Here is a 23,828-nt window from a genome sequence, read left to right on the forward strand (position 1 = left end):
ATGATTCAGTTGTGGAAAGTAGTGCGGCACGTGCGACAGCTGGAGCTCCACAGATTGATCCTGCTGCTCATTGCCTTCAGCCTGATCTCCATGTGCATCCTGGCTTACTACGTCACTAACAGCCCCAAAATCAAGGAACCACCACCCCTGCCCTTCAGTGACTGCAGCAACCAGCACCGCATCTTGATCCCGCCCCAGGCCAGCTGGAGGCTCACAAAATCTGTGGACACCTCACGCACAGATCCTGTGGTGCTAGTCTTCGTGGAAAGCATTTACTCCCAGCTGGGGCAGGAAATAGTGGCCATCCTGGAATCTAGCCGGTTTAAATACAGGACAGAGATCGCCCCTGGCAAAGGGGATATGCCCACCCTGACAGACAAAGACAGGGGACGCTATGCGCTTATTATCTACGAGAACATCCTTAAATATGTGAACCTAGATGCTTGGAACCGAGAGCTACTGGACAAATACTGTGTAGAGTATGGAGTGGGGATTATAGGCTTTTTCAAAGCCAATGAGAACAGCCTACTTAGTGCACAGCTCAAGGGTTTCCCACTCTTCCTACATTCCAACTTGGGGCTGCGGGACTATCACATCAACCCTAGTGCTCCCCTGCTCTACGTCACCCGGGCTAATGAGGTGGAGCAGGGTCCCCTGCCTGGTGACGACTGGACTGTGTTCCAGTCAAACCACAGCACCTACGAGCCGGTCCTGTTGGCCACCACAAAGTCCTCGGAGTCCATTCCTCACCTGGCCACCCACAAAGCCTTGCATGCCACGGTGGTGCAGGACCTGGGTCTGCATGATGGGATCCAGCGAGTTCTCTTCGGCAATAACCTCAATTTTTGGCTGCACAAACTCATTTTCGTGGATGCCATTGCCTACTTGACTGGCAAGCGCCTCTGTCTCACACTTGATCGCTATATCCTCGTCGACATTGATGATATATTTGTGGGGAAAGAGGGCACTCGCATGAAAGTGTCTGATGTAGAGGTAAAATCCCTGAAAGTAACTGTGGGCCCCAGACAAATTTCTAGTGTGTGTGGTATACCAGGAGAGTCAAGGTTGCATTTAATTGGAGTGAAAGAGCTGATTGCTGCAATTGTTCTTATCTTGAACAGAGAAGTAGCCCTCAAAGATGCTGAGGCGCCATGTGTGATGCTCTCAAGAGTTTTTCCAAGTTTAAATGGAGGGTTTTTCATTTTGGGACCTGTAGCTGACATCTCTGAATTTTAAGAGGAGGATGCCTGTGGTGGTCTGTCCTGTCTTCTCTTTAACATAGGGAGCAAGCATATGCAGATTTCCTTTGTCAACCTATTTGTAGCAGTAAACTCTACCTTTCAAAAGAAAAAGCAAGTTGTGGTAGAACAGAAGAGAAAAACTGTATTTATTATTATATTATTATTTATTATGATACATATAAACTGTATATATTATGTTGCAAAACTGTGGGCCAGTGCATGCCCATCTTTTCTATGTGGTTTATGCATCGATGCAAGACATATCTCAGTTCAGCCTCATTTTTTTGGGTCTTCGAGGTTTTAAGTTCTCCTTCTGATCCCAAGTTTAGCTTGGGCAAAAGGAAACTCTTGCTTTCTGTTTGGAGCTAGATTTATCTTTTCCATTCATTTGAAGCTGCACGCCTGAGGCAGTTCTAATTGTTTGCTATTATTTTACTTGCTTCATTCTTTAATTCTTTAGAGCCATCTCTGACCATAACTGTCTAAGTGAACAGGTATAGAAAAATTGTCTTCAAGCAGACAGGTATAGAAAAAATGAACAGTTATATATAATACTTATTAAGGAAAATGCTGAAGTTTTCTTCTTTTCACTGTAGCATCCCTGTGTTTTGAGGTGCAGGTTACAGACCCATGTGAGGAAAACAGGAGATGGTTGGTCGAAGCTCTTGGAAATGTAGTCTGCTCTGGTGGCTATTAGTAAAAACAAACCCAGACAAGATAATTCCAAAAGATGCTTTGTTTGGGTTTTAACAGGGTGAAATGGAGGAATAATCTGTGATCAGTAAGCAGAGAATCTCAGGCAAAGCAGATAAAACCCAGATTTATCTATTTAAAAGAAGCTCTGTGATTGCAGAGCCATGAGAGGTTAATGAATTTTTATTTTTTAAAAGCGAGAAACAACTACATGGATCTGTTGATAGTCTCTCGCCGTGGGGAGAGAAGGGGATATAATATTGACAGAACAGCTGGCATTTTCTTTGGCCTTTTATATGAAAGGTCTGTTTCATGTTATCTCAACACACAGCTCCTTATCGTAAAGCTTAGATTACAGTGGTCAGGGTGGCGGTTTGAAGATTCGATGTTGTGTGAAGGTATAAAATTGACTCTGCTGTCCCAGTGAGCCGGTTTGCCAAATGCAGGTCCACGTTCAGAGAGCTTCCCAGACAAAACGACTATTAAAAGAAAGTGCTGAATATAATTTGATCAAATGCATGCCCATGGTAGGTGTCCTGTGTGAGAGGAGAAATGTTTTTATTTGTGATGCTTAAAGGAGGGCTGAATAGCTTTATGCTTTAAAAAGAAAAAAGGAATCCTGCTTGCTTTTACTTTAAAGACTATAACCCTTGAGTTCCTGGCTCAGCTGCAGGGCTGCAGCAGGAGCTGACAGTTCTCATTTCAAATGGAACCATTGGAAGCTGCACAAGGAAAAATTTCCCTTGCAAAGTTTACCAGAGATTTGAGCTGCACATAATTGATAAAACAAAATCCTGGAGAATCCCTTCTCAGTTTTTCTACATTCAGTCTCTTCTAAAATCATAGTCCTCAGAATTTACCAAAGCTCCATGGAACTAGCCAGCAAAGATAAGCCATTTCTAATGCGAAAGGATCTGGCTTTTATGATCCTTCCTGGTCGTCTTTAGGTATGAGGAAAGAAGATTAAGTAGATGAGTTTTTGCCTCCTTTGCTGGTAATCTCTACAAGGGCATAAATAGTGAGCAATCATTGCTAGCAAGTCTGAAAGCAAGCTAAAGGGAAATCAAGGACAATAATTTCATTTTGGGTTATGAATGGTGAGAGTCAAAGAGAGAAAATCTAGTGAAGGTGGCTGTCAGCCAGCTCTTGCCTTTCTAAACTGTAGAGAATGATCTTAACCTGAAATGAAAATATTCATCAGTTTCTAACTCCATGATTCTAACATTGTATGGGAGGTGGAAATAACAGTACCAGCAATGCTATCTCTTTTGACAGCACTGTTCTGAGCTATGCCAGTGGTGCTGCTGGGCAGTGAAAAGACTGCGGAAAATCCTCTTGAGAATGTGCTGCCCAGTGTCCACAGGGACAGTTCCTGTGAAGAAGGTGTTTCTGCAACACATTTCTAGTACTCCTTGCATGAGCACTCAAGAAGAGGCTGACAAAGCAATCTGCCTTCTTCCTTCTCTTTTTTTAATCACCTGTTTCTCTTCATTTGTCCATGTTCTGTTTTCCTAGACTCATGGTATCCTCTCCTCCCAGCATCTGACTCTCAACCTTATTTTTCCCTTTTGCCTTTTTTTAGAGGGACCTGAGGCAGAGGAGGAAATATTGAGCGTTTTAATGAAGCAGCTGAAATTTCTGCGAACGCTTCTGGAAGTTAAAAATTTCTTAGCTAAAAAAGCAGAGTTGCATGAGGCTTTAGCCCTGTATTATAGTGATGCCAAGGACACCATGCCACCTTAGTAGAGGATTTAGGTCCTAAAGAAGCAACATAAAGAGGGTATAGTTAAGGTGTAGTGGCTTCCCCTGAGTTCTTCCTCGCTCCTAGACTTTTACCCGCCTTGAGAGAGTTTTTGTCTTTCACTGAGTGGCATCAAGGGCTTGTAGTGACGGCTGAGTAAATCTCTGCAGATCCATTAGTAGAGATTTTATAGATTTTTAATGTGTTGCAACAAAAGGCACAATTTTAAACTGTTTTCTCCTAATATTTACTTAGAAGTAAATATTTATTATCATTTGGGATTATAAAAAAGTCTTTTTAAAGTGATGGGTGTGGAGCAACAGACTGAAGCTTAGACCTTTTTTGCATTGTGGCCAGAAATGTGCATTGGAATGTAGATGTCTGTCAATTAGACATGCAGCATGGCTGCCCCAATTAAGTACTAAAGGCCTTCAAGAATTCAGGTCCTGGGTTGCAGAGATGTTCTCCAGTAGACTGTGACAAGTGTGAAGCAGGTCTGGCCTTGATGTGGTTTATGAGTTCTGGTGGCCAATGCAGGGTATCTCTTGGAGCCCCCATCTGTTGGTTCCTGGGGAGAGCCTTGCTGAGCTTCTGGCAGGGAGTTGGCTGGGGAAGGGGCATTTCTGGCCAGCTGCTGGGCTGGGCTGTGTCTTGGAAGGACTTTTGAAATGGAAGATAGTTAGAAAATATAAACCAGAAGTACTTGGAGGGGCAGTTTTCTAGGGGGGAAAAACTGGCTTTTTAGAGATGGAGGACAGCTAAAGTGCTAGCTTTCTGTCCCATATTGTGTGAGCAACTAAATGTCTTAAATATGGATACAAAAATCTGTTTGCATCTGACTAACTACTTTGTATCTTAATGGATAGCCTACTCCACATTTATTTCTTGATTGCCTTTCGTTTAAGAATCTCAGAGCACATTATGGATATCAATGAAATGCCACTTAAGTCACCTGTAAGATATTATTAGCACTATCATATTCATCACACTATGTAAAAGAGAAACAGAGTGCAGAGGTGTCAGAGCAGAGAGAAGTGCCATCTTCCCAGCCTGTTTCCACATCCATGTTGTTACAGTTCACAGACCTCTGAATCTGTGTGCCAGGGAACAGTGGATGCATAATTTGTTGAAACAAATTTCCAAATATTTTACTTGCACCTTAGTCTCTTTTATCCTGTGCAGGGGAAAGACATTCCTTCAAACCTATGCTGGGCCACCTTATGGATGTGGCTGTGAAAAGGACACAGCATCAGCAGAGGGATGGCACAGGATTAGCAATAAATCTGCCAGGAAAGCAGGACTCCATAGGGCTCCATAGTCTCAGAATTTCTGGGGTCCCCACGGTTCCTCCCCGGACACAAAGGATTGCTGCCTGCTGGAGCAGGGCTTTTTGGGATTTATCATCAGACAGATGTGTCGTCATGGTAACCCCAGCCAGGCTTTAAATCTCCCTCTGTGCAGAGGAATTCTAAGCCTCTTAACCGCTGCCTTTCCTCCCTCTACCTTCCTACCCAAGCTTGAGGAACGAGGAACTGGATGTGCCTGTCAGGGTAGCAGAGAGAACTGGTGAGGATTGGGACAGCTCTGGAGACAAAAAAAAAAGGTGGTACTTTCTGTCTAAGGTACTGTGTTCCTGGTGCTGATGCCAACTTTTATACAGTATCGTCATCCAGCTGGGCAGACAGGTGCCTCTCTGTAGAGGGATGCACAGCTCTCAGTCTGTGCTCCCTGATGCGTGGGATGAGTCCTTGTGTCTTACAGGGTTATGACCTCCCATTGCCTATTCTGGATCTTGTGTAGCAAAGGAGGCTTCAGCCATCAGTGCTGCTGACATAGCACCTTCTAAAACCACTGCCTATGTTTGTGATGAGTTCTGGAGATGTCATGTGCCATACATTCCTCAAAATATTGCTCTCAGGTGGGGACTGCGGTAAGGTTGTGGTAGGTATGTGGCCATGGAGGAGCTGGGATCTTTGAAATTTGTCCCAGGCAGTATTTGATGTCACGGCTGGGTGGATGTGGGGAGGGGGAACTGTTAGGCGTGTCTCTGGGGAAAAGTCTGAAAGCTCAGTTACTTTGGAAAGAGTATTGAGCACTGCAGAAATGATCTGTCTCCTGTTCTCACCTTGCCATGTGTGAAGGGCCATGGGCTGCCTGCCTAGGGAATATAATAAAACCGTTCAACTTCTTTGCTCTAAGATATATTTGCAGTAGATGGGTGATTGAAGTAAATTACGGAAGTCATCATTATTGAATTAATGTTTGGTCAACGCTGTTTTGAAATATTAGTGACAGCAGTGATTTGTCAGGATATCCTTTAGTGGTAGGTGTCAAGGCTGGCCCCACCACTGAATGAGAGTCTGTGTTTGTGAATGGGCTTTCACCACCTACGGAGTAGTGTTCACAAACAATGCCTATAGAGTGAGAGCCATCTGAAGGCAGCGCTGTGGTGTCTTTTGTGCTTCTTGAGGCTGGGGAAGGGCAGCTGATACAGGAAGATTTGCTGGTCTTCCCTGCACAGTTTGAAAAGCCTGTGTGCTTTCCCCAGTATTATGTGCCAAGTGGCTTGTGTATTTGCAGCTAGCCCAAGTCTGCTCTTGAGAGATCATCACCTTCACCTTGGTGCAACCACTGATCCATTGCTTTCTGTGAGAAAGGCTGTTTAAATAACTACCCGGGCAAGGACCATCTCTGACACCTGCCAACAGCCCTTCTGCCAGGTCCCTGTTTGGCTGAGAACTTCCCCCGTAGGGAGCTGCACCAGTGACACTCCCCAAAGCACACAGGTAGCAACAGAGCATGCATCTCAGGACTTCTCTCTTTTTGTTGTTTTCCAGCAGAATAAATTTCACTGGAATTAGTTTGTATGTTACTTGTTTGTGACATGCTGAGCCCCTGGGCTTTTTTTTTTCCCCACTGTCTAGTCTGTCTGCTGTCTTACTGTGTACGCTGCTGGACCTTGGGGTTTGTAGCACAAGGCCCCTTCCCTTTGGCTATAGCAATTACTTCGGACATTTAAAGCAGACACAAGTGAGCAAGAGAGAACATGTGGGAGGTGTCATGACAGTAAATGTCAGCTCCCCCAAGGTTGATTTCCAGAAACCAGGAAACTCTCCTGCTACAAAAGGATTTTGTTGCTTTCAAGGGACACAGCCTGGGTTACCCCCCTGACCATGGCAGGGCTACTTGCATGGGTAGTCCTGTGAATCCACCTTTCCTCTCTAAGTAACAGCCCCCTCCCTTTGGATCACTTAGTTACTGTTCATGATATTATTGATTGATTTTCCTTCAACTGTGCACCATGTGCTTCCCTGACTTCCTTTTCATTAACGTGTAGGCTCAGAGAAAGGGCAGAGGCTCAAAAGCAAAGTCCTAACCAACATGGGAGAGAGAGCATTGAGGTTGAGCCTGGAAAGAGTAGGGGATCTGTTGCTTGGAAGTGAGATTTATTGTCCCTTTGCTGTAGCACAGACATTCTGAGTTCTTCATATTGAAGTGGAGAACATCATCTGACTGTGCTTTTAAAGTGGCATCATTTAATACAGTGAGACTACTTCAAGTAAAGACTCTGTATATGGAGCACTTGGCCACTCTGCTCCACTCCACAAGGAACAATGACTTAGCCCCATCCCTGTGATACCTCTTCAGACTGAACCAGGCACCACTAGAGCACAGAGAAACATTACACAGCAACTGAATCTGAATCATTTATTTTTCCTTTCATTCAAACAGGCTTTACTGAGCACGCAGAATAAGCTGAGAACTTTAGTCCCAAATTTCACCTTCAACCTGGGCTTCTCAGGGAAATTCTACCACACAGGTAAGCTCCTGGCATGCCTTCATTTCAGCAGCTATGTATGGCCCCCACGTTCGTGTGTGTGTGTAACATGTTAGAGTGGCCATGATCCTGTGTTGGAACAACTCCACATTGCAGGGGATTAGCCACTGCTTTGAAGCATAGAGCCCCTCTTGCACTCTTTGTTTCTGCACTGCCTTTTCTGCTCTCCATAGGTACCAATGAGGAAGATGAAGGGGATGACATGCTACTCAAACACAGGAAGGAGTTCTGGTGGTTCCCTCACATGTGGAGTCACATGCAGCCTCATCTTTTCCACAATGTCACTGTGCTGGCTGAGCAGATGAAGCTAAACAAACAGTTTGCTGTGGTAAGGGGCATTGCAGTTTATTTACTTTACAGTACTAATCCTTAAACATTCTTCTCCTGGAATAGCTGTTCAGACCCTGCTGAACTCAAATACTAGTCTAATAACTCAGCTGCGTTTAAGAAAGGCAGTTCTGAAAGTTTAAATTGGTGCATGGCACCTGCTGTCTTCAGGCAAGAAACAGCATTTGCGTGCCTGCCTGTGCAGTGGGAAGCATTTCCTGGCACCTGCATGGCCCCAGGCAGCTCTGCTACATTCCACGGTGTAAATCCCAAGGCTCTTGTTTGCTGAGGTGTGAACTTGTAGCATTACCATCCAAATCCAATGAATTTACAAACTCTGGCAGTGAGAAAGCATTTCCTTTTCCATCCTTATTCTCTGTGGTTTTGTAAGGAAGTCACCTGGTTGGTAGTAAAAAATGCTCTGTGTGCTAACAGCCGTGCTTCTGGCCTCCTCGGAGAATGCTGAAGGAAGTCACTTGTCTAGGAAGTCCGGGGGAAATTCTCTGGGTTTTGGCAGAGTGGGGGGAAGCCTTGAACATCCTGCCTTGCTGGAACAATGTCTGTTTGATGCTTACAGCCCAGAGTTGAATATAGCATACATGTTTCTCTGAAAAGAAATGTCCTCTTCACCTCTCGTTTGGTTCTTTTGATGGTAATCCCCTTGGGAATAGCGGGCTTCTGTCTTGTGTTCCCATGACACACACAGATTAGGAATGATCTTGAATTCAGGGCACAGTTGCAGCATTATGGAAACAATTTAGGCTCCTTCTTTTTCTGGTTAAGTAACAGTGCAGTCTTTTGCAAAGAGAGACAAAGCACAGAACGCAATTATGCATATTTAACATAAAACAGGCTAGCAGTGGGAAGGAGAAGGTTGTTGCTTCATTTAGGGGCTCTGGTTTTATTGTACACCACCAGGGTAGAGTTGTCATCGTTCGTATTGTTACCAGAACCACATAGTGGAATTAAAGACCATGAAATTCAGTTATTTCCTGTCATTTTAATATAGCTCCAGGCCCCATATCTTCACCCTCAACAGTCTCTTGCTTCATGTCTGCTTTTCTTTGAATTGCTAGAGACAAGACATATCCCAGTCATCATCTTCCTGTCCTTCCATATCAATTAAGGAAATTTTGTTTTCCTCCTCCAGTGACTCAGATCTATGCAGTGTGGGAGTGAGATATGTTACTTAACAGTATTGATTAGTTTGTAGTAACTAAGGAACCTGCCCTGCACCTTGTGAATTAGTCTCATTTGTCACCCCTGCAAGATACCAGACCATTCCTACAGCAGCTGCTACCAGTGCTGAACGTCCTTGTTGATATAGAATCACCCTTATATTTCTATAGATGCATAAAACAAGAAGTACAAGCAGTATTTCAGGTTTCCCAATCCAGAGAATGTTCATGTTACTCTGTCTCCTTGCTCCAACTTGGAATCCATTGCTAAATATGATCCTTATTAGGGATATTAATTAAATATTGTTATGATCAAGGTGTGTGTTCTGTTTCCAGGAGCACGGGATTCCCACAGACTTGGGCTATGCTGTAGCCCCCCATCATTCTGGAGTTTATCCTGTCCACACACAGCTCTATGAGGCATGGAAATCTGTTTGGAGCATCCAAGTAACGAGCACAGAGGAATACCCACACCTGCGGCCTGCCCGATACCGGCGTGGATTCATCCATAATGGAATCATGGTGAGCACAGCTGGGTGGGTGGACCCCACTTTCCTACCCAAGGGAGAGTCTCCTAGTGACCTGCATCTGAAACATTGATCTTAATATCATTGGTATTTCCAAAATCATAAAGTAAAATAAAGAGAAAAAACTTGGCTGAAGGCAGTTTCTGTGTTTCTTAGTGCAATTCAGAGGTCAGTACTGAAGGGAGGAGAGCAAAACCAAGCACAAGACCAAACTGAAATCCCACTGACTTGTTTGCACTGTGATGAGTAAACAGTTGGGAGGAATATCAAGAGTCCTCTGAACTTAGGTTGCTTGTGTCCCTTACTCTTTATATTGATCTGCAGGGTGCTGTTTGATGCATTCATGTGTAGATTGTGCTGCATCTACCTCTTATCTAACTTTGCTTTTCTGTGATATTGCCAGGTTTTGCCTCGACAGACCTGTGGTCTTTTTACTCACACCATCTTCTATAATGAATATCCTGGTGGCTCAAAGGAGTTGGACAAGAGCATTCGTGGTGGTGAACTCTTCCTAACGGTGCTCCTGAACCCAGTAAGCTCATGTGAAAAGGGGATCAGTGCATGGGTGTCTCAACTTGTGTACCTGATATGGGAAAGGACTAGATCCTATGAAAGATTCAGTATAGTCACCCATCATGATGTGGGCATCTTCAGTGAGCTGCTAAGGAAAGGTAAAACAAAAGGCCAAGGAAGAACTCACTAATTAAAGCTGCCTTGCTTTACACACTGCTAAGGAAACATCAATATTGAGTGTTGACAAGCGCAACACTCCACAGAAAGAAACAAGCCAGGGTGATGTGCCGAGCATGGTTCAGCAGAGAGTGGGTGTTACCTGGGCTGCCGCATCTTCAAGAATCTTAAGTGAGATGTGCCTTAGCTCCTTCTGTTCTGTGCACATCTGCTGTCTGTTGGTTTCTCCCTTGGCTCACTGACGAGTTTTGTTCAGAGTCATTGCTTTCTCTGGGCTTTTGTTACAGAGCGTTTTCCCCTTTCTTTCAATATGTATTCACTTGAAACAATTTCTGCGTGCTTTTTTTTTGTGATGTAGCTGTCACTTTAAGGCATTTTTGGGAGATCCGGATCTGGCGACAAGTGTTCCTCTTCCCCTTTCAATACTTCTCAGTTTCATCAAGCCACCGAGCTGATGTAGTACCTTCAACACCCTGCAGTCCCTTCCCAGTTTTTAGCCATAGATGTCAAATCACATGAGTTTCTTGCTTCCTATTGAAGCTGAGAAGAGGTACTAGGTGGCAAGAGACACACACACAAAAAAGATAATTTTTATACAATCCTGAATGGATAGAATTAGGAGATGAAGCTTTGTAGCCCTGTTCAACTGCAGATCATGCTTCCTCACATTCCTGCTTGTTGGCTGTAGCAGATGTGCTGTTTCTTTTGATTGTACAGTAACTTTCTCAATTCCCCATCTGAATTTATTTCTTACTAAAGCCAGTTTGGCACCTCTTGTACTCCCTTTCTCTGAATGGGCCAGGTTTAGATAGTGATTTTTAGAATATCTACTTCTGTAGCGAATCCTGAATATAATGATGTTTAATCTCTTCTTGTCTCATGACTTACAAATTTTTACCTTCTTACTTCTTGATATGCCTTTTTCACCAGTGCCTGAATATGGGCAAGAAACTATGCCAGCAGGTCTGAGAAAGTAAGTTGTTTCTGGCTAGCTTCCTAGGTGGGAGCTCTGCAGTATTCGTCCCAGTCATTGAATACTTGTCTGTGGGATTAGTCATGTAGCATCAGTGGCTGTTCACCATGATGGTTTCTTTCATTCCCTCCTTTTGGATCTTGGCTGCAGAGTTGTATATGCAGCTTTAGCCACTTCTAGATGGGGTTTTAGAGGCTCAGTGAATCAGAAAATAAAGCTTTTTCCTTCAATGAGCTAAATTTTTTCTTGTCTCTTGCTTTTCATAGTGTTCAGTGTCTCTCAACTTCTAGAAGTAGAACTGTGATAGTGAAAAGACCCTCACAATGTGCTCTGGGTCCATCACACAAACAGGCTGTGGTTTACAAACAGGCCCTGTGTTTCTGAAGGTTAGCCTGTGACCAGCATTGTGTATGATCTGCAGAAGATGTGGGTCTGTAACAGCCCTAACTAAAAAGCAGTAGGGGTTCATACTTCCAAGTCTGGAAACCAGCCTTCTGTCCCCAAGTTCTGGAAGCCTTCTTCTGTCCCTGTCACCTGTGACAGAATTGTTATCTCTACACACAACAAGCAAATCTACCTGCTTAATAAAAGGCTGTAGTGAGAAGGCTATTTTTTGCATTATGTGTGGAGTGATTTGTCAGATGGAAAGAAACCGCTTTCTTTTCCGTGAGCATTGCTTTTCTGGGCTTCTGTTCCCATATGTTGTGTGAAATCCACCTTGTCCCACTTTCTAATTGTCAGAAATATGCCTGCAGAAATAGGCACTGTGAGACTCAGGGGCTCTTGGAAAACCAGTTGTTAGACTGTAATCCAGAGATCATTGCTGGTCTAGGAGGCTGTGCCAAGGAATTTGTAGAAACAGTTTTTAGAGCCACCCATTATAATTTTCTGATAAGCATGTGACAGTTGAAGCAGCTGGCAGTGATCTGTGATCCCAAAACTTTGGGAAGATTTTGCTCTGGTACAGGATGAGCTTATTTGCCAGATTTACTATTGGCTCTTCATGATGACTTCTGAAACTCTTTCGGGCACCTTCAGATGCTTCAGTTGTTTTACACTTTTGCTGCTTTTTGGCAGTGTAGAAGTTCTGTCTCTGTAAGCAGAGGAGCACTGTGCTCTAACTCCTCTTCGTTGCTCATGTTTGCAGAGTGGCTCAGACTCTTGGATTCCTCCTCTTGCTGATAGAGCCATCTCACAGACCTGATAGAAAGCTGGCCAGCCCCACAGCCCCAGCAGTGATCCGTAGCAGACTTGGACCAGGCTCTTTCTGTCCTTTTTGGCGCTTCCAGCTCCCTTTGAGTGGATACACACATGCAAGAGTCTCCAAGCCTGTACGCATATGATTAACTCCACAGTGCAAACAGAAGATGTTTGATCTGCCTTGTGAACAAGGTCTGATGTCAGGAAGAATAGCTGTTGATGTTCAGCAGATAGGCTGTCGTGTGCCCAGTCACTGTTTCCCAGGAGCAAAGGGCGTCTTTGTGATCACTTCTCACAAATGCTTCTGCTTACACTGCCCAGGCAGGTTTCTGCTGTGCCCGCAGCTGCCTGTTAAGTATTGTAAAGATGCTCATACCCTCCTGTCTTCTGTATTCTAGGCGCTCTGTGACCTTTCATCTTTCCTCAGTGTGAAAAAAGGTAACCATGGCATGCTGAGAGTGGAAAGGAGGGGGAGAGGAGGGAGGTGTTATACCAAGCCCATCCCCAGGGTCACTGGGTGTGGATGGAAGGAAGGGAGAGATGGGACTTGAGTGTAGCTGATGTCAGAAGTAGTACTCAGAGCTGTTTTGGCAGCAGTAGCTGTGACAAGGCAGAGCAAGCCGCCAGGCCTTGTTAAACAGCGCATGTATGGTACAGGACATGACTGCATGCTCAGTAGTACAGGGAAGGGGCTCTTTGGTTGAGTTTTTCTTGTTGTCTCCCAAATCCAGTTGCTTGGGACAGTTTGCAGGTGACAGCCTTACCAGTGTGAGCCATTTCACTGAACGCAGTCAGTCCTGAGATGCAGTTGCTAACCTGGATCACATGCAGGCTTTTTTTATTCTGGTAGTATTGAAGGGGCTCCGGGTGGTGACCTGTGTCCTCCTTGCTGCAGCACTGGGTTTCTGCCAGTGAGCCAGACACTTCATGCAGCAAACCTTTCCTCTCAGTGTTTCACTAGCAAGTCAAAGGGATGAGCCAGCCTTTGTTGTTACACCACCTTCCTGGCGTCTCCCAGAAATGAGCAAAATACATTATGAGACGCAATCTTTTGCCACCTTGTGTGCTCTGTGTCGTGGCCCTGCAACTACACAGATCTTTCTGTCCTTTGCTCTGTGTCGTGTTTAGCACATCCTTTTTACAGAATAGCACCAAGCACCTGCTGCTCTTTGAAGTGTAGATGCCAGAGCCTGTCTGTCAGGGCCTCTTTGTCAGCTCACTAGAAAACCAGAAGAGAAAAAATCACAAGCAGACAAGTCTTAAACTCTGCTTGCTTTCCATGTGCCCCACAGTCCTATCACTGATTTCTGTTGCCTACCCAAAGATCCTGGGGTGTGAGCACCTTATGGACAGGATTAAACTCATTTCACAGTGCCTTGGGAATGGCTCAGGCACAAAGCGCTACTATCTATCAGTACCTGAGACCAGTCCATGGTGACACTGGGCAGACAACTGAAATTCAGACCTCCTGAGTGCCAGCAATGTCTTCATCCCAAGACCATCTGTCTCCTGCTTCCTCCTTTTGCTCTTCCCCTACTGTGAGTGGGAAAGCCATTCCTGCCTCCTGCCAGGGAAACCTGTTGTTGCCCACTGACCTTACCTGGCATCAGCAGGATTCAGCCCTGAACTGTGCAGCAGTGGGTGTCCCTGCTGTGACTGAGGTCCCTTCCCCTCTCTGCTCTAGCAGACACTGGGCTAAGTCATCCATGTAGTCATTCTTCCATTCGCCTTAGTGTTCTGCTTTTGTTTCACTAACATCTAGCCATGGTGTGGTTTGTGTCTGGCAGAGTGCTCTTGTGTTACAGGCACGGGGATGCCCAATTCCATGGCACCTGTCAAAGCTGCACACCAGAGTAAAGCTGACAGCTGTCTATTTGCACTCTTTTCCAAAATTTAAAATACTGAAAAACAGACAGGAGGGAAATGTATCTGAGAGAAGAATTGGCTTGGCATGGCAGAGACAGCACACCGGCTCCTGAGCACCCGTGAGCGCTCAGTGCCACTTTGCCCAAGGGTTCACATCCTCAGGCTTGGCAGGACATTTTTCAGGGGCTGCCTATGCTGAAGGCTCTGGCAAGCTAAAAACCTTATCAGCTGGTGTCTGTTCCTAGGACAACATCCTAGTGCGATGTCTCCTTGAAGTCCACGTTCAGGTCCCTCTGTACACTTGTTTGTATTTTGAAGTGTGAATTGCCACTTGTTCCTTTATACTTGATATGTCAACTCCAAAGTGAATGAAAGCTGCAGGCTGTGGGCCTAGAAATAACTCCAGTGAACTGCCCCTTGTGCTGCTGTGCCCTGGCCTGCAGCGAGCTGCCCCTTGGCCTGGCCGGCACCTCTGCTGTAGCAGGGACTGCAGCTGGAGAGGTCACCCTGCTTGTGCCTTAGGGAGAGGAAAGGAAGCTCCCATTCTCCCGTGAAAGAGGCTTTGCAAGGTTTTGCCTAGGAGAGAGTCACTGATTAACCCTTGTTCCCCTGAGTGTCCCAGAGCCACTTGAATAGAATTTTTAACCTGTTCTGGACTCGCATCTGGGGCTCAGTTAGTACCCTGGGGAGTGGTGTGTGGGTGATGAGAGGTATGTGTCCTTCCTCTCTGGAGTTCCTCCTGTCTTGCAAGCACTACATTTCTTTCATTTTTCATCACAGCAGTGCTGTATACTGGCAGATGGACGTTCATCAACACAGACAGCCTGGGCAGTCTGAGCTGTGAACAGCCTCTTGCTGACAGTGGAATCAAGCTAGGAGGAAACAGTACTGTTACCTGTTTACCAGTATCCCATGTCTTTCCTATTTTCAGATCAGCATCTTCATGACCCACCTGTCCAACTACGGGAATGACCGTTTGGGACTGTACACTTTTGAGAGCCTGGTCAAGTTTGTGCAGTGCTGGACCAACCTTCGCCTGCAAACACTGCCCCCTGTCCAACTTGCAAAAAAGTACTTTGAAATCTTTCCCCAGGAAAAGAATCCCTTGTGGCAGGTGAGCAGGAAGCTTTAACCACTCCTGGTGGTTTTCCAAGAGGTATGTCCCACATTTAAAGTGTGGCAAGACTGCTGATCCAGAGCACAGAGGGGAAATGCATAAAGCTTTTAGGTTTAACCTTTGTGGCTTGAGGCTGCAGGTGGCAAATTGCAAGGTGGAAGGGATGGGGGGTAGGAGGAGTAGGACACAGTCACGGTGTGAGCATAGGGACAGGGATGGCTGTCACAAGTGACTCGGGGGCAGGCTTGCAGGCATCAGGGTTGTTAAAGGGCTTATATAAGAGCAAGCTGCTGTGAGATATTAAATGTGCAGGGAAGACCCTGTTTGGTGCTGGAGGAGCTTGCAGGCATGTTAATGTGATTAATCTTAAAGTAATTTCACACTGCAGAATTCATGTTTATTAAATAAAAACATGCTTATTCCATTTTATCCTGGTGCAGCAGCTCTCTGCATGGTAATGAGCAGATGAAATTAACTGAAGGTGATAGAGTTGTCAGTCTGCCAGAAGTTCACAGATCCTGAGCTGTGCTATCATGGTGGGCCAGCCCAGCATGGCTACATGGGGCAGGGCCTGTGGTTAACACTCTCAGAGGGACTTTGGCTTCTGTGTCACTTTAGAGCTTTTGAAAATGTTCCCTCGTGTTTTCACTTAACTCTTCTTGATGCCTGGCAGCACAGCAGTGTGGCTGTGAAGTGTTCTTCATATGCTAATAGCATTTTCCTGAGAGGACTGGCCTTCCAGCTTTTCCTTCCCTTTCCATTAGCTCCTGTGGTAATGCTTAATCCCATCACTTCTGCTGCAGAATCCCTGTGATGATAAGAGGCACAAGGATATCTGGTCCAAAGAGAAAACATGCGATCGGCTCCCCAAGTTCCTCATTGTGGGACCTCAGAAAACTGGTAATGTAAATACTTTATCTAAAGATAGATTGTAGATTCCATCTCATTCCTCCAGAGAGGAGAGCTGGCAAGGTCTGTGTCGCAGGTCTGTCTGTATGGCTGCCCTTTGTGCAAGCTGCCAAATGGCCACAGAGGACATTTCAGAGAATCTCACATTTGTTCTAACCTAAATCTGGCAAGTCCGTCAGTACTTTGTGGCCTGGCACTTTGCTTGGCTCAGTTCCGATTTGCAGGGAAAAGCCCTACCTGCAGGGTTGTGTTTTGGCCTTTCCACACAAGCTCAGAGAAGCCGTGACCTTTCTTAGTGTGTCACAAACAGAAGCTGTCAGCAGCACTAAACGCACAGGCTGAGCAGAGGTTATGACGAATGCCCCCTAGTGCTGTTGTTCTGATGGATCTGTGTACCCACTGCATGCTGCATGTCGCTGTCAGCGGGAAACAGAGATCCTCTTTTGTCTGACCTCTGTCACCACCTCTTCTTAACTGCTGTGGCACTGTGGTTGGCAGCAACATGGCTGCATGTACTGTCCTGAGGAGTCCTTTCTAGGCCAAAGAGAGCAAGATCTCTTCAGTCAAAGCCAGGTCTTCAAACTTTGGCTCTCTCTATAGTGCAGTGAAACAGCAGCTGCCAGCCATGCACAGTAAACAGTGACCCTGGCCTTGGGAGGAAGCTTTTCCCAGCCAAGCTGCTGTCTCCTGCCTGTGTCCCTGTGGAGCTCTGTTGGTGTGTGTGCAGCATGGGCCCTCCTGTATCACGACAGAAGCTGCATGCAGTGGCGCAATAAGACAACCCTTCTCTCAGCTGATTTATTGGCCTGCTGGAGCCTACAGCTGCACGCTGAGCAGGATTATTAGGTTTGGCTGGGTAAAGGGAATAGCCAGGCCAAGGCACCTCTAGCTGAATTCTTACCCTAGGACACTGATGTTGTCTCAGCATATCTCCTTCCTACACACGTGATACTGTCCTGCAGTGCCCAGGCCACCTCCTGTTTGGCCGGTGTGGGTTCTGCCACATGAGAGTGTGGCTGTGCCCCCAGGGAAAAAAGTCATGAGTGTAGCCTAGCCATGGTAAGAACACAAGATAGCCAGCATGAGTGACAGCTGTCATGTTAAGGAGGTGACTTCAATTAGCTGTACAAGCTGAGACGTGGGATTGAACTGCCAAGTCAAGTTCAGTCGCAAAGTGCTTGGTGTCACTGCTCTTGTAACCTGCATGAGTTAAGAGGTGGGTTAGCCAGTGATAGCAGGTGTGTGCCCACGTGGAGACTGTTTTTTGCAGTGTAGCCTTTTGTTCAGCCAAGCATTATGTGTGACCCCGGTCCCGTTAACTGGTTCCTGTTGCAGGTACAACAGCTGTGCACTTCTTCTTGACCATGCATCCAGCTGTCACCAGTAACTTCCCAAGTCCATCCACCTTCGAGGAGATCCAGTTTTTTAATGGACCCAACTATCATAAAGGAATTGATTGGTAAGAATCCTGTCAAGAATCCTGTGTTCTTGTGATAAAGATGCACCCAAGTTGTCTTCTTCTCAGTCTGTGTGTCCACTTCAGCCACTTCAGTAGCTTCTCTATTTCTAAAGAGCTGTTTTCATTGCTGTGGCTCAGTGCACGTTCTGTTTTCCTGTTAACCCAACTGCTTAGTCCCAGGAGCAGGACAGGTAGATTTTTTATATTAGTGACTGTCGCCAGGAGATTTCTGGGCATTATTTAGCTTTTAAAATTCAGTCTTTGTTAAAGGCACTGCTGTCATGAGGTTTCTTCTCCTTTGACATGCAAAACAGACAACAGTGTTCTCATTAAAAATTTTTCATTATTTCCAACTTAAGACCCACAGGACAGAAGGGACAACCTCCATACAGTTATTCTGGGCCCTTTAGACTTAAAAGAGATCACACTGCATTCCTTGTGCTGTTTCTTTGGCCACTTCCATACCCTGTTCCTTACCTGTAGAATATGCAATTTTGATAGAGTGTTTCCACTCAGGGAAATAACAGTGTCACTACGGCACTATTATGCCACTGTGTTTCCAGGCAGAGAAATTTTGAAGTTGTTTCTTGTTGGAAGTGTGCACTTGGAGCCCACCGTGGCACTGTGCTCCCTCACGTGTGGCTCTGAGGGATGGCTGTGTAGCAGTCGGGCATTCTGCTGTGGGGTTGCTTTGTCTGTGACCTGTGAGAAATTTTGTCTGACTTCTCTAATCATTTAGAGAACTCTTGAAAATATGTTGTAAGTGAGCGAAGGACTACAGAGCAGTTGTACTGCCTGATAAGGCAGGCTCAGAAAGCACAGACTGTTATGTTTATCCCGTGGAAAAGTCATCCAGCTTGAGTGTAGCATCATGCGCAAGAGGAGAATCTTCATGTTTGGGGTGGAATTTGAGTTTGTTGTACAGCTTAAATTTCAGCAGAGACCAGTTTTCCAGTGCTTTACGGTGTCCTGTTCCTCCATTACCCTCTATTCTACCATTAGCCAAATGTCTTACAGTTTATGTATTACTAATTTTACAAGCTCATGTGAAGCAGACCAGAGCTGAGTTCTTTACCCTGTGTCTGAACTGTGAACTAAGGTACAAAGAGAGAAATTACTTAGATGGGTCTAACCCAAGCAGTCAGTGGCAGGCCAGGCAGCTGATTCTGACCTTATTCTTGGGACAGAACCTCTTTTCTTAGGGAGCCTGCAGCTCGTACTCTACCCTCAGCCTTTTCATTCCACTGCCCTAGGACTTGGGGAACACACTCTCAGCAAAATACTTTCTCACCCTTTTATCATTTCCATCTTTCTGTGCTGTGTTCCACCACCCCTTTCCAAGTCCTGCCTCTGCCAGCTCTGTGCCTGTTTGCCCATTCATTGTGTTGCTGGCAGGTGCAGTTGTTCTGTGAACTGTGTCTGTTGAAGAGATGCAAGCACATCATTGTGCCATGTGCCAGTTCTTTGTCGGGCCGTGCTGCTCACCAGCATCCTGTCTGTTCGACAGGTACATGGAATTCTTTCCCATCCCCTCCAATGCCAGCACAGACTTCATGTTTGAGAAGAGTGCCAATTACTTTGACACAGAGGTGGTACCGAAACGTGGTGCAGCCCTGCTGCCTCGAGCCAAAATCATTACTGTTCTGATCAACCCTGCTGACCGAGCCTATTCGTGGTACCAGGTAACTTCCCTGCACTGCTCCCTGGGCAAAGGCCAGTTATGCCAGTGGCGTGAAGTGGAAAGCCTGAGGCAGAAAGCCCATTTCCATAGAGGGGCCAGGAAAACAGTGATGCAGGCTTACTGCAGAGTGTGGACAGAGTTACAGAGAAAGGTATTGGTGGGGGGTTGTGCCAAGTCAGTGGGGCCTGCTCAGAGATGTGTAAGGTGGAACTTTGTGTTCCTGCTCCTAAATTTGGCTTATTTTTCTCAGCACCAGCGTGCTCACAATGACCCTGTGGCACTCAATTACACTTTCTACCAAGTGATCTCTGCGAAGTCCCAGGCCCCTCAGGAACTGCGGAACCTGCAAAGCCGATGCTTGCTCCCTGGCTGGTACTCAACTCACTTGGAGCGCTGGCTCACATACTACCCCTCGGGGCAGGTAGGAGCTTTGGCAGTAGAGGCTTTCTTGGAGCCCCTTGTACATTTAGTGCAGAGGAGAACAAACTGTAAAGTGTGCACATGCCCTCCACAACCCCCTTCCCCTGTTTTCATTTCATTTTCTGTCTTGTCTTATTGAAGAGACACCACTTGCTTCTGATAAGAAATCAGGCTTGAATACTCCAATTTTGCACTTTATTGTATTTGTAAAAGTAAATGAGTGCAAGAGGATACTGTTATCTCCCAGAGAGCTCCACACCACTGAGAAGTTCAGCAGGAATAGCAGTGTTAGCATTCCCTTCCTTTCATCTGGGCAGCCTACAGCCCAGGGACCCTCTTCAGGCCCAGTAGGTGTTCAGCTACTTGCTGTGATTTCATTGCTCTAAAGAGAGGCTTTTGGTCCCTGCCGCTTGTTAGTTCCCATGTTGTGAAGCCTTTAGCTGCCTGCTGAAGGGAAATTCCACTGCAGAGATGTCAGGATTCTGTGTTTTATGTATAAACTTGCAAAAAATCAACTAATAGACATTATAGATAATTTCTGAGTCTAAATTTCCAAGAATTTTTAAAACTGTCTAAAAAATTGTGAATCGGGCTGTTTTTCCAAGTTCCTTTCTGCTGCTGGTGTTAATTCTCTAGACAGACTATAATCCAGAAATCTCTTATAATGTGCATTTAGTCTCTTATTCTCTGCCAAAGCAGCAGCCTGAACTGCACATGATAGATCTGCCAAGACTAAAAGAGGCATGGGAAAATATTCTTGGGTTCATGTCTCATTGTCTTGCCAGTCCTGGAGGCTACTGCCATGAGAAATGATGGAGACAGACACATCGTCCTTGTACTTACTATGGTCAGAGTCTCCTGCCTTCCCAAACTTGAAGTGACTATTTTTTTATTGTGTTCTCTGGAATAAGCCATTTATTAGCACAAATGTTGTTCATTATTGTCTACCATACATGTAACAGCAGAATAATAATAGGTTACAGAAGAATACTTAGCACAATGGGTGCTGACATCTAAAAAGAATACATGAGTTTCCAGAGACGCTATGTAAATCATGCTTAATGCTCAGTTACATGGGATGTGGCCAAAGGCAAATTTATTAAGCAAAGCCTGTCATGATCTACTGTCTTACAGTATTTGTGGCCCGTATCGTAACTTCTGTCTGTGGTGACAGATGGGCCACACCCCCCACGGTGTTGCTCTAGGATAAACAGGCCTTGGCAGCTTTGCTCACAGGCACAAAGGCCGGGGCAGTTCTGAGGTGCAGGAAGCTCAGGATGGCGTTCAGCACATGCTGTCAGAGACCAAGGTGGCTGCTGTCTTTCCAGCTTCTCATTGTGGATGGTCAGGAGCTGAGACACAACCCTGCCTCCGTAATGGACAACATCCAGAAGTTCTTGGGAGTCACCCCGCTCTTGAACTACACCCAGGCCCTCAGGTAAGGACACTGTATTTGGGAGGATGCTTTCTTATGCAAGTGTGATAATAATACGCATTTGATGAGAAGAATTCTTCTTACCTCTGACTGCATGACTTGCTAAGGTTTCAGAGGGAAGCCTAACCCTAAAATTAGGTTCAGACAGCGTGAGGTGCTGTGCTAAGCCTGGAATAATAACTTAGTCTTTCCAGAAATGATTGATAGGGGAAGTAGTGCTTTTTGGCACTGTTGTGGAGAAGCAAGAAGTTGCTCACAGCAGTAATTATGATGCTTTCCATTTCATCTTTGTGGTTTCAGAAAAGGTGCTGGAATTATTAGCGCTCGTTATGTTTTGTGTTATACCTACATCTGACAGAAAGTAGATGAAGTATCATAAAAATGTGTGACAGGCTGCTCGTACCTTCAGCTAGATGATTAGGGACACATCGCACTGTTTTGAGAAAAAGAGCCTGTTATTCCAGAAGACAGGGACTTGACAGGTGCCCGGAGCTATGTTAGCAAGTGTTTGCAGAGGCACTGCCTCACTGCTGCCGAGGTGAAGGATGTTACTCAGCCATTACTGTGATCTTACAGACACTGCAAGTGCAGTTAATCTGAATAGATTAAGTGCTAGCTGAAGGTGATCTGTGGCTGTATCAGTCTTCAGTGGAAGTTCTTCAGACCCACTGGACATCCTGAATATTGCTCTTTGCAGCTGAAACTGGTATTTTCACATCTTCTCTGTTATCACTATGTGAGAGGAAAGTGAGTGGTGTGCATGTGTGTAGGCACATGGCAATTGCCCCTCAACGGGAAAGAGAGGAGAACCAATTCAGTTCTCAAGGGGGTAGTACATGGCTCCCCAGGGGAGGGCAGATTTAGGGACATGTCAGATTACTTTAAAGCCTTACTTGCTGGAGCACATGTCATGATAGTAAATGGCTGTTTATAGTAGTGGTAGTGGCTGGTACCCTTCAGCCAGGGTCAGAAAAGAAATGGCATTGGTGAGCTTGCCTTAGAGTTTGGTGGGGATAACTGTTCAAACCTCAAGCTTGGCTTTGGCAGATGGAGGGGACAGGACAAAGACCACTTATAGTTCCCAGCATTGCATTATACCTATGTTTTAGCAAGAGAAGAAACACTGGCATTTTAAATAGGGAATTCTCTAACATGTTTCAGCTATGAAGAAGAGATATAAAAGAATTTGCATACACTAAAACGTGGGTTATTATTTCCCTCCTCAAGCTTAATAGACAAATATTGCAACACTGTATTACTTCTGAAATTTGCATGAAGCCAAAACAATTATGGTTGTAATGGATTTCTTATCAAAGTAGTCAAGTGCTTAAAAAAATATTGAACCAATATCATAAACAAACCCACTTTTTAAAGCATTGAAATGGGAAATACCTATGGAGCTACTTAATTTCTTCTGCTACCAATTGGGCATGTGGCCATATCTTTTAAAGACAAGTATCCTTTTCAGATTTGATGAAGCAAAAGGATTTTGGTGCCAGCTGCTAGATGGAGGGAAGACTAAATGCCTAGGAAAGAGTAAAGGAAGAAAATACCCTGATATGGATTCCTCGGTGAGTAACTGTCTTAAATCTGCTGGCAGCAAGAGATGTACAAACATCTCAGCAAACCAGCCTGGATTTTCCTACCACCTGTGTCCTAGATGACCTAAGGAACATGTGTTGATGGTAACATTTTCTTTTCATGCTGACGTGGTCCGTATTTTCCACACAGTCACGGCTGTTCCTAAGAGACTTCTACCGGGAGCACAACATTGAATTATCCAAGCTGATGAACAGACTTGGACAGCCCCTTCCAACCTGGCTTCGGGAGGAACTGCAGAACTCCAGCTGGAGCTGAGGGAGACTCCCTTGCCCCCAGTGCCGTTGAGATGTGTGGTGCTCCCACACGTGCTGTGATGCCATCTCGTCAAGCCAAAACAAGTGGACAAATAAGCAGGAGCAGAGAACGTGCATGTGGAGCCGTTCCCGACCACTGGGAAGGGCTGCTGCCTCTGCCACTGCCCTGGGGCATGGAGTGCATCACATTCTCGAGTATTAATGAATGGTGTGTTACACTCTGACTTTTACTTACAGGAAGAATTTGGAATGCCTGCCCTACAGGGGAGAGAGCACGGTTAACACTTTATGTTTCAAGTACTCCTCTCATTATGTGAAAGAGGCACTAGCTGGAGGGTTAATGTGTTACTCCTCTGAATCCAGAAGTAAAGACTTAAGAGGTGAGCTCTTGAGCCCACGCCTGGGAAGAGCAGCAGCAGCAAACCCAAGGGGAGTCTGGTCCAGTGAACCCCAGCTTTTATCCAGGAGTTGATTTAGCAGCAGCGAGGCACAAGAACACCTTGTTCCACCCCATGCACGGTACCAGGGCGACCATCATTACTTACAGTGCCACTGTGTGTGGCTTGTGGGGACAGCACCTTCTTGGAGACAGATGTTACAGACGTAAGGTTTCTTCTCCTTACCTGCTGCTGTGACGCTGGGTCCAAGGGTGAGTGGGAGATAGGGCAAAGCTGCAG

General features: G+C 45.6%; 1 protein-coding gene across 1 annotated transcript; it reads left to right on the forward strand.

The window, feature by feature from the left end:
- Positions 1–23,152, forward strand: NDST2 (N-deacetylase and N-sulfotransferase 2; the record flags this gene model as incomplete). The annotated part of the gene is made up of 13 exons (XM_080348155.1): positions 1–993; positions 7,408–7,495; positions 7,687–7,841; positions 9,355–9,540; positions 9,949–10,077; positions 15,206–15,388; positions 16,195–16,291; positions 17,636–17,759; positions 19,267–19,441; positions 19,691–19,861; positions 21,189–21,298; positions 22,764–22,866; positions 23,027–23,152. 13 exons carry the CDS (start codon positions 1–3, stop codon positions 23,150–23,152), a joined length of 2,640 nt encoding a protein of 879 aa, XP_080204281.1.
- Positions 23,153–23,828: the final 676 nt, after the last annotated feature.

The sequence above is a fragment of the Nesoenas mayeri genome (genome assembly GCF_963082525.1).
Source record: "Nesoenas mayeri genome assembly, chromosome: 7".
Classification (NCBI taxonomy): domain Eukaryota; kingdom Metazoa; phylum Chordata; class Aves; order Columbiformes; family Columbidae; genus Nesoenas; species Nesoenas mayeri.